The sequence below is a fragment of the Scomber scombrus genome, chromosome 23, assembly GCF_963691925.1.
Source record: "Scomber scombrus chromosome 23, fScoSco1.1, whole genome shotgun sequence".
Taxonomy (NCBI): Eukaryota; Metazoa; Chordata; class Actinopteri; order Scombriformes; family Scombridae; genus Scomber; species Scomber scombrus.
In genome coordinates, this window is record NC_084992.1 from 22090198 (window position 1) to 22102336 (window position 12139).

Consider the following 12139-nt stretch of genomic DNA (forward strand, 5'->3'; position numbering starts at 1 on the left):
AATGTTCGGCGTTCAAATTCTATTTCATTCATTACGGAATATGAAAATCGCAGCTGCCGGGTAGAAAAACTGTCACTTTAAAGACTTTGTTGTCACAATGAGTCAATATTAAACTGTAACTTTACCATTGAATTTATATTCTCATATGGATTTATTAAGATGTGAGAAAAGCAATGAATGTGCTGGCACAGATATCCTGCTGAGGAGAGGAGTGATTGTTAAAGATGAGTCGTATGAAGCCGTTTTACTCATTTGTTTTATTCTGAGGTGAAAATAAAGAGAAGGAAGTAAAGACCTGAGACATAGTTAACATCTTCCCTGCATGGTGTTACACTGCTCAGTCCATCAGCTGCAGCTCTAACATCAGAGCCCTTCTATAAAGAGCCATTCGTAGCCATTAGCTACAGTTCACCTAGAGGGCGCTCTTGAGTAGTCCTCAATGAACATGAGTGAATTGAGCTAAATGGCTTAAATAATTATTTACACCTACTTCTAGACACAAAATCCAAATGTTATTTTAGTTTTTGCAATTATAGTATTGATTACTACAGAAGCGTGGTGCATTCACTTGGGGGAAAAAAAGCTCTGTTTTTCTGAATCAACAAGATCATTTTCCTGTTTTTCTGAATGATCAAGATAATCTAAAACAACAGACAATTTCATATCCCTTCTAGAGAACTCCATTTAATGGAAGCAAACATGGCGCGCTTGTTTAGTTGAATCCAGTTTGACTTTTTTGGGGGGTTTGCCTCGTTAATTCAGAAAAACTGAAAAAATGACCTCGTTAATTCAGAAAATCTGAGCTTTTTTATTTTTTTCAAGTGAAACAATACGCTTCCGTAGATTATATATATCAGAATTGAAAATTAAAAAATACTCTTTTGGTTTTTCTTACACTTTTGCTCATAAAGTGTTTACATTCTGCTAATATATGCTGATTGGTCGGTTAAGGACTGATTGCGACAGGACAAATATTCACAGAATAGTATTTCACTACAGAAAAGCCATGAAAACTAATCTAATGGAACTATATCTATTGCCTCTACCCTTTATAACAAAAACTTTGTTTTTATCCCATAAAAGTGACATGTTGGGGCTTCAGCTCCACAGGCCCACATTCATTTTGTACTACCTCAACCACAACACAACAGGAAGTTCTGGGAAGGGGCAGTTCTCTTCATCAGATGTGTCTAACAGTGCTGTCAGATGCCCCCGAGCATACCACACACACACACACTGACACACCAGCCAGCAGCATCACAGCATGACGTGTGACTGCCAGCACACACACACACACACACACACACACACACACAAACACTGTCATCTGTCTGTCTGTTTGCAGGTATTCAGCCAGCACAGGCACGTCCAGCCTTACGTCAGCTGGCATTCACACACACACACACACACACACACACACACACACACACACACACACACACACACACACACACACACACACACACACACACACACACACACACACACACACACACACACACACACACACACACACACACACACACACACACACACACACACACACACACACAGCCTTCCTCACTCTCACCCTCTATCTATCCTCAGGATCTGTCTGTAGGTCAGCCCCCCCTCCACCCCCGAGCATTCCCCACTCATTCCACCCCCCCCCCCCCCCCCTCTCTCTCTCTCTCTCTCTCTTCTGTTTAAACTGCTTCATAGTCGAGGAGTCACAGTTTGGTAAGACCAATGTGTCACACTTCTTCACATATCAGCCAGTCACTTACATCCAGCTGCTCCACCTTAACCACAACACTAAAACACACACATTTATTGCCTTTGACTATTTTATTTTAGAACTTGAAATAAAACAGAGAGAAGAAGAGAGGAAGGTGGAGAGAATACACTGATAGATGGAGGAATATTGAGCTTTTCATTACTGTAGTGTCCAATAATTACAATCCAGTCAGTTCAACTAAACTAACACAAGTGTTTTAGAGGATGAAAAATAACTCTACTCATATTTCTCATAATAAATGAATAGCCCTTCACAGTATTCATTTTTTTCCTCCTACTCAGATACTATGTGATAATGTGAAGAGATCATGTGACCAACATGCTTTATCTTTACAAGATGTTTTGTTGCTGTGTGTCATTATAATTTTTAATGAGAGGCTTTCCTAGATACACATTTTACCAACACACTTGTGATAAAGAGACATATGTATCATTATATCTATTGGGGTATGATAATCATCATCATCATCATCATCATCATAACAAGATATTTATTTTTTGATAGTGTGATATTTTTGCTTCATATTTAATAGTTGGGATAAAAGATGTGTTCATAGCACAATTCTTCTATTAAGACATTTTATCATTGTACTGTACATCAGTATTACAACAGTATTGGAGCAGCTGTGGCTCAGTCGTCCACCAATCAGAAGAGTGGTAGTTCAATTCCCCGGCTCCTCCATTCTGCATGTTGATGTGTCCTTGGGCAAGATACCTAACCTCAAATGATGGTTGCACCAATGGTGTGTGAATGGTTGGCATCCTGTGTGGTAGCTCCTGTCATCAGTGTATGAATGTGTGTGAATGGATGAATGTGACATGTAGTGTCTTTAAGTGGTTAAAAGACTACAAGTGCTATATAAGTACAGTACATTTAAAATGTGTTGTATTCATTGTAATAAAAAGTATTTTTCTCCTTTTAATGCTTTTTAATATCGGCATATATTGGACAACATATACAAGACATCTGTGATAGGTCAGTATCGGCTGATAACATCAGCTGACTGACATATCGGTCGGACTCCAAATGAGATGATGATATTATTATTCTCTTTATAAAGGAGACACTTTGTTGTGACACATTTTTCATTATAACACAATATTCTTGCCACTAATAAGAAGCTGCTTTCTTACTGTTATCTTCATAATGAGATTTTTTTTCTCTCCTCTTAAAGAGATGGTTCATTTTGATAAGATTGGAACATTTTCTTCTCATAATAACTTTTATTATCACTTTTGACTAATACTGAGGTGTTTTGTTGTAGTAATGAACAGAACATACTTTTATCATTATCCAGGTGTTTGGGACATGATCTGATGTTATAATGACACTCACAAGATAGATTTTCTCCTTCTTTCGTAAGTCTGATTCAAACCCCCTCTGCTTCTTCCTGGCCGTGTTCCAGCCGTGTCCCAGTGGATGGATGGAGGCCCAGTAATAAAAATAAAATAATAACCTCAGTTTCCAGTAACATTCCCAGTAACTCCTCCTTCATTAGAACCACTGTTTCCCCCAGATTGTGTCCCCCTCTTTGTCTGACCTACATTCGCTGGTCCAGACCAAACTTCTTTGCTTCACTGGGATTCAACTGTTGGTTTAAAATAAACACGGTCTGTGCCAAGTGGCCGTCGTGCATTACACACCGTGACTGTCTGGCCCTGACTCAGTTTACCAGTCACCAGTCAGCTCTCACTGTGTTTCTGTCTCCTCGCTGCCATACATGCCACCATTGTCTCAGAGCTTCTTGTTTTTCTGCCTAAGTGTCTGTGTCAGTTCCTCCGTTTGTCCCCTCTTACTCCGAGTCATCAATCTGTTTCCAAGCAACCGAAATCCTGCACATCCGAGTATGTGTACACTGCCTTTTGAGTGAAATGCTGAAATCCACCCGTGTGACGCCTTGTTGAAGCATCTCGCGCTCGCTCGGCTCTTTTGATGGCGACGCACCTGCAGTGCGACGCTTTCCCACATTCCTTCACAACAAGCCGACAATCATTGTGACAAAACCGCAGCTCCTGTTTGAACAGCGGTGTGTACGCTGTAATGTCACACACACACATACACACACACACACTGCAGCAGACAGCGGTGAGGGGTACACAGCTCTTTGAAACATATCTTAATACTGAGCATCTGACTTCAACTGGCAGTATGATCTCACCTCTTATTTTCATACTGTATTTATTTATTATTATCATATTTTTAGCAGCAGGAAAACTAAATAAAAACCAAGAAACTATTCACTACATCAGTTTGTTGTACACTGCAAAAAAAGAAGAAAAAAAAAACATCTAATCAAGTAGATTTTGTGTCCATCATTACACACTTAAAGTCACATTTTAAAATAAGTAAGATAAAAATCTGACAAATCTGACAACTGATAAGAGTGTTCTTGAATTAGGGCTCATTTACTGTGATTGATCTTATTATGTGCCCTTTTTTTAAGACAACATTGCCCATCTCTGCCCATCTCTCTCTCTGTCAGCCGCCGAAAACCCTCGTTCACACCTTGGTCACTTCCCTTCTAAACTGCTGTAACAGTGTTCTCTTTGGTTCCGTCTCCAAAGCTCTCAATAAACTCCAGTACATCCAAAACCACATCGGCTCTGTGCTCCAGAACCTCCACTGCCCCCCCCCCCATCCCCTCACCACATTCAATATAAACTGCTTCTCCTCACCTTCAAATCCATCCACACCCCCCCCCCCCTCCTTTTCATGTAAAGTGTCTTTGAGTATTTTTAAAAGCCCTCTCCAAATAAAATGTATCATTATTATTATCATTATTATTATCATTGAAACAGGTTGCAATTATCTCATAGTACTGGCAGTTTTTCCTCACTTGAATTGATAAATAAAATGAGCTTTTATCTCAGATAGTAATGCAGTGACTAATGACAATAAGCCAAAAAACCTTCAAATTAAATCAAGCTTGTAAAGTCAGTTCTTGTTTTTCAGCTTTGGCCTTTATTAGATTTTCCAACATGTTTCAGGCTCATCTCAAACGGACTAAAGTTTATTTTCTCAGCTGTTGCATCACAGATGTGGAACTATTTTTTTTTTTTGGCCGATGTCAAGTTCACATTCTCTGATGTTCTTCATCCAGAAAGCCTCAGAAGAATTAGATTATGTATTTTATTTGTATAAAATTTCTATTTACACAAGCAGAAGCATGTTAAATGGTATTCTAGTGATGCAGTAGTTGTGCTTACATAATGTCAAGACAATTCAAAGTAGGGGTGAAAATTGAAGCAGCAGAGGCTCAGATGTGTTGACTTTTAGTCCCTAGAATTGGATCCTACATTTCCCATAATGCAATAGCAATAAATGATAAGTCTTTCATCACCCCCAACCTTTCTGCTTGAACTTGAAGTGTCCCAGCCTGAGCTAAGATAAGCTCCATGACATCATCAGGGTGATTTTCCTCCTGTGCATTCAGAGCTCCAGGCTCATTTTTAGACATGGCGTGATTACACACAAAGCCAATAGAAGAAAAAAAAAAGAAAAGAAAAAAAGATTGGATGCAAAGATGCCAGATGACTCGGGCGAAGATTGTGCACATGTCCTGAGGCTTCATGTATCTGCTGCATAGATGTACAGAGCTGAGAGGAGGAATGAGACACTGGAGGGAGCATGTCAGTGACAGCTAGCTCACAACTAATGTATGTTCAGCTGGTATGGGGCAAAACAACACAGGATATATATAACTGTCAAATTTGCACAAATAACATGAGGTGAGAATGTGCTTTGTTTAGTATCTGAACACATGTTTACACTTAAAGCTGCACCATAACCTCCAAATATTAACCATTATGTTTTGGTCATTTCGGAATAGGCGGAATTTTTAGTGAATGAAAGTCCTGTTTCAGTGTTCATTAGGCTTCCTGGCACTGATGTTTAAAAGCCAGACTTGAAATATTGTGAACCAGTCCTTTAAATCAGGTTACGTTCAGGTTCCTCTCAAGGATCCTTTAATGATTTTTAGGAATCATTTAATTGTTTTTTTGTGTACTTGTGTATAGAAGTGCAGTTTCTACCACTCTTGGGAGAGGGGGAGGGGTGGGGAACAGCACAAAAAAAAAGAAGAAAAATTGTAACCATTATAAGGCTCAGCTAGGGGTCAGTGAAATAAAAAACCCTCACGTCTTCAGTCTGATGAGGATCTATTTGTTAGGTTAGGAATCCCTGCTCTGATGAACAGCGGGGAGGTGTTCACATATTCTCTCCACCTCCGAAGGTTTATGAGCATGTTAAGCGGTGCACCTCGGGAGTCTCTGCACGTCTCTGGCTAACATCAGAGGTAGCCAGCCCCCCCCCCCCCCCCCCCCCCAACCCCCTTGATGTTATCACAGGAACATCATAACCTCTGCTGGCCTTGAACCCTGTTCCACGTGCCCTCTGTGGAGCTCGCTGCTCATTCTGATTAGCCCTGCTTCTCTTTGTGCCCAGAGGTGTGTCACTTCCACATTCCCTGCTCCTAATTCAAAGCAGCGAATATGTGGCTGAAGCTATGATTCAAGAGCAGGTGGTGTATTCTCTTTAGGTAAATACGACCCCCCCCCCCCCCCAAATATTTGTCATGAATAAGCAGCTCGTGAGTAAGTGAACTCAAACCTTGTAGCTTGTGGATCTTTTTTAAGCAGTAAAAGCTGTTTGCACAGGCACATCCTCATCCTACACCCATCCCTTCAATCTTTTATAAGCTTTCAAACATTTAGTAAGCTTGAGCTTCTGCACTCAAGTAACGACAGAAGTAAGAAAGGAGACACTTTTTTAGATTTTTGGGCACCTCTTTGGTGATTTCGGTAACATCATTTGCTGGTGTAAACGTGGCCTCTAGAGCATGTGGCGCATAAAACATTTTCAGTCATAAATTGTACAAATTGAAGTAAAATAGAGAGAGTTCTGAAGCGGATTATTTTTTTTACAAGCTCTCACACTTTAATCAGCTCTTCTCTCGCTCATGTGGAAGACAGAGGAGTGTATTAAAAGGTGTGAAGGTAGCAGAGAAGGAACAAGAAAAAAGGAATACTCACTGATTACGTTCTACTTGTAGCACCAGTTGGAGGTCATTGGACGAGAGCACGATTTCCCCTCGGACCGGGTACTCGTCCTGTCGGGGGTTAAGAAGAGAGAGATGGGGTCAGGTCATGGCAGTAGAAGAACTCACCAGGGACACTTCACTTAAAGAGCCTTTCAAAGCATCAAAGTGTATTTACAGCGCATTTTGACTGACTGTTCACCCAGCAGGTAACAGCAGGCAAGGAGCCTGGAGGCATTTCATTTCAAGCTGAGTGGCCACGCTGCCTGAGTGGGAAATAAATATATTTGACATTTGATTCCTTAATATGTACTTCAGAATATTTTTCTGCTTGATATTTCAGAGACAGAAATACATTAAGGCACGGATTAGAAAAGCGTGTGCAAACTGTGATTACAGCTGCAATTAACTAAAAATGCTACAAAATGTCATTACAATTTTCTCAAAGTGTCTAAAATTGTTTGTTTTAGCAACCAAAAGTACAACCCCCCCCCCCCCCCAAAGATGTTCAATTCGATCAACAATAGAAAACAAAGAGAAGCACATCCTCATTAAGGAGTCTGACTCACAGAATGTTTGCCTGAAAAATGACATTTTTTCCACAATAGTTGTCAATTTATTTTCTGTTAATCGACTGATTCATTCATCAACAATTGTTCCGAGCTCTAATTCTGATGAGCAACGCAATGTGAATGTATTTTAAAGCCAAAAAGAGGCCAAAAATTGTATCTATATTCATGTTCCATAAAGGGATGATTTCTCTTTCATGTTCAGGTGTGTTTCGATGTACTATGGTATAACTGGTGATAAGGAACAACAAAAAAACATCCATTTATGAAGCGTATTAGTCAGTCTGAACACCTGCTGCTCCATACAGCTCCTATACTCTCACTATTATGCCTTCCTGAATGAATGACAAAGAATTGGTTCTGTGACAACAAAGAAACAGGAAAACACAAAGAAATGCTTAATCTCCACTTATGAATATGACACAACATTTTGATTTAGCAGAACCTCATTCAGCAGTAAATCAGCCTCACTCTTTGTCTCTTTATCTATTTCATATGCTGAGTGTTTCCACATCAAGTAGTCCTACATTAAGGCTACGATGCTCTTTATGTTTGTCTTTTATGTCAATGACCAGGTTTGTGATCAAGCCAGGGCAATTCTACACCTCACAATGTCTGACTAGTTCTATTCAAGCATGTCTTTGTCTTAAAGGAAACAATGGCTCGAACAAAACAAGGTCTTTAATGCCTTTGTATGCTTTAAACAAATGCTCATCAGATTGTCCAAAACTCTCAGAATCCCCCTTTCTAGGGCTGGGTATCATTTAAAAAAGATGACGATACCAGTACCAATTCAAGTACCCTTAAAGTGATACTGATACCATCTGAGTACTTCATTCTATATCCATTACACATTTAGTGCTCCGTCTTTCATCCGGTGTAACAGGTGTGTAGTGTAGACACACTTCAGAGCGTCTTGGCTGCTGAACTGCTAAACGCGCTAACTCAAATTCACCTCGCTGTGGCAGTGGACCAATCAAATAAACCGAAGAACTCTCGCGTTGATTGGCTAGGAACAATTTTCTAGCTCTGGGTGCAAAAAGGATCAATTGCAGGTATCGTTTGACAGTGGACTTTCCGATACTACTTGGTATACCCTTAAAAAGGTATCGAGTTCCGATGCCCAGCCCTTCCCCTTTCCGACCGTGGAAAATGGACTTAACGTTATCGGGATAGACAATCCAACAACCCACTTTACACAATGATTGAGCAGGTATGTGAAAACCTATATGAAGCATATAAGTTTGTCCCAGTAGTGGCACCTATTTGACTATCAAAGTTCTTGAAATTTTCCAGATTGAATGACCTTTATGTCTTCAAGTAATGATGTACTGTTGTTTCTCTTGACTTAGCAGAGCAGTTCCTGCCATAATATGGATTACTACAGGAGTGGAATAGGTATCTATTTGCTCTGTACCAACTCTACCTCGGCACAACTCAACCAATGCTCCCAAACGCACTGAGGAGGCAAGACATTCCAACAATTTAACTTTTGATAAGGAACACCTGTTCATTGAAAACCATTCCAGGTGACGACCTCATGAAGCTGGTGAAGATTGGGCCAATAGTGGGCAAAGTTGTCATGAAGGAATTTCAATGAATATAAAATATATTTTGGTTTCCTTAACACTTTTTAGTTTACTACATAATTCCATATGTCTTATTTTATAGTTTGGATGTATTCAGTATTGTATTTCATAAAAATAATTAATGAATTATGTGTTTTGTTTTTTTCCTTTTTTCTTTTAAGGGAGAGCAGATGATGCTTTGACTTCTGGGTTGTGCACTTAAGGTTTGTTACTGACTGAGCAGATGAATCTGTACTTTGTTCTGAAGGTCCCACTACAGGAATTAAATGTCCCAAGAGGCCTTCAGATCATTGGGGTATATCCTCTGGGGTGTATGAATGCGCTAAACAACATTTACGACGGTCAGATTTGTATCGTTTTTGCGCGGAAGTATATAACTTGACATGATGGAGCATAAGGAAACACCAGAGGGTCATCAAAATCATTACACATCCTCTAGAGACCATGAATGTCCTCAGGAAATTGGTAGACTATCAAGTTGCTGTCAGGATGTCTCACTATGGATCAAAGTGGATCATGTGACTGACGTTCCCAACTATTAACCAATTTATGATTTTCTAGAAAGAAGAAGAAGAAGTTCCAGGCAGAAAACGTCACAGCCCGATATGGGAATATTTAGACTCCGACCCCGCAGTAGATGGGTCGTAAAAGTGTGGTGATGAAGAGTGATGAAGAGTGATGGGAACATTGGTGGGATACAGCTCAAACGGAAAAATCGAATCACAATTTCAAAACTAAAATAACCTGGGTCTATAGCAGTTTTAATGTCCTGCTAGGAATCATTTAACAGTAAGCTACGTCTGCTCACCAACTTCTGTCAACCAGCATGATGTCAGCTCTGGTGTAATGTGATGGTGTGCATCCCGTTAGATATCCGAAATGACACATTTACACGTCTACACAACATCCACTCTTTCCTTTTCAGCTGTGACATGATTTTAGTTGTGCCTTCAGTTTGGTTTCACACTGCAATGTCTGTTTGAACGAGGCCAAATAGACCGTCACTACTTTTAATGCAGCTTTGCACACCTGCTATTATTCATTTATGGAATTGTTTGTGTTTGTAACTTCTATCATCATGTGATAGATAGTAAATGTTTTCTTCAGTTACTGGATCTAGATCGACTGCTGACATAAACAATACGGAGACACATTTATTTATAACTTGTCCATATGGTTTTAGTCATGATAATCACTTGAGCTCATTTTTCTCACATTTCTAAAAATAAAACTCATTTCTCTCAAATACTGGAAAGAACATACAGAGGAAATTCTCTGGAAAACCACATTGAGAGGGGAGAAAAAAAACCAATCTTTTTTCTTTCTACTACTGAGGACAAAACGGTTTAGGGGATGCAAAGAGAAGCAAATGGATGTTGTCATCAATTCATTTGACCCAATAGGTGAGCTGTATACAGGAGCACCCTGTAATGTGACAAAGTGCAAAAAGCTGGATCGGGACATCCCTACTGTGCAGCATAACTTCACCTGGTATTATCAATATTTGCATTCATACTCAATGCGGTCGTACACCGATATGATAGTAGCAGATGAAAAACATTCCTACTTGAGCCCATCAGGCATAGTAATGACTTATATAGAGACGAGTATCATCGACTATAGAGGAATGATGAAATTCTATTGAATCATGTTGTTTTTGTGCTGCTTGAAGGACAGCAGAGAAATACAGATCTTACAAACGTTGTGAAATCCCTCCAGCAGCAGATAAAAACATGCTCTATAGATTCCACTTTATGTCAATATAAAGAGAAGAAACTAAACTATTGGCAATTAAATGATACATCCTCAGGTAAAAGTCGTCCTATGCAAATGCAGTGCAAGACCTGAACAAAATGATCTGTGTGGCACCCAGCTGTCGGGGGTTTGCTTTAAGGCCGACTGCAGCACCACGGCAGACAAGAGTCTGAAACACCATAAACTCTTTACAAGCACCGTGAAATCATTACACTTGTCTCAACAGAGGAAATCCTCTGCCAAAAAAGAACGAGAGTGCGACTGTGTGTCTGTCAGGATGATCTGAAGTGGCGCTGCATGCCTGCTAGTCTTACAACAGTATCAAAGAGAGCCTTTCCTGAGCTATGTACTGTCATAACATGCTAGGAGGTGTGATTCAGGGTGGTGCATTCAATGCCACTACGAGCACGCGGCTGTTATACCTCAGCTATCATATGAAAATGTCGGTCTCGAGATAACAAGTCACTTCACACAACGTGCACGCTGTGTGTTCTGTCAGTCACAGGCTTGTCAGATTGAAACCTGCCTCAACACTTAACTGACTATTGTATTACAGAAAAATTATATTAAAAATTACATTAGAAGCTATATAAAATTACATTAAAAATACAGTAAAATTACATTAAAAACTACATATAATTACATTAAAATGACATTAGAAGCTATATAAATAACATTAAGAATACATTAAAATTATATTAAAAATCACATTTAAAACTACATTAAAAACCACAAACATTACATTGAAAACTACAATAAAATTACATTTAAAAATTACATTAAAAAAAACTACATAAGCATTATATTAAAAACAACATTGAAATTGAATGAAATAACATTATAAACTACATAAAAATTACATTTAAACTAAATGCTGCATTTTCAGATGAGTTTATTTTTATATACAATTTTCATGCTTTAATATTAAGAGTACATATTTATATGTAGAGGACAATGGGATGATTTCTTTCATTAGTGAAATTTTGTTCTTTGAAATGTACAGTACATTGACTTCCTGCTGCATCACTGAACACCTGCATCAAGTAGTCCTACATTAAGGCTTCAATGCTTTTTAAAGGAGTGCTGTTTTGGGAGTTTCTATATAAATGACAAGGTTTGTGAACAAGCCAGGTCAATTCTACACCTCACAATTCCTGACTAGTTCTATTCAAGCACATCCTTGTGTTAAAGGAAGCAATGGCTCGAACAAAACAAGGTCTTTTAATGCCTTAGTATGCTCCGAACACAGTGCTCATCGTCCAGATCGTCCAAAAGCCTCTGGATCCCTTTTTTTCCGACAGCGGAATCAAACTAAATCCGACAATCTTCGCAACTTCCCGGAGAAGACGCTCCAACGACCCACTTTACACGGTGATAGAGCAGGTGTGTGAAAGTGTGAAAATCAGTCAGGGTT

The 12139-nt window shown here is 39.3% G+C and overlaps 1 protein-coding gene across 1 annotated transcript in view; it reads right to left on the reverse strand.

Moving 5' to 3' along the window:
• Positions 1 to 12139, reverse strand: part of adam19a (ADAM metallopeptidase domain 19a) — a 206891-nt gene that overhangs the window by 104755 nt on the left and 89997 nt on the right. The window contains exon 3 of the mRNA XM_062444365.1: positions 6808 to 6884. Coding sequence (XP_062300349.1) covers positions 6808 to 6884 — 77 coding nt within the window. The remainder of the gene's footprint in view (positions 1 to 6807; positions 6885 to 12139) is intronic.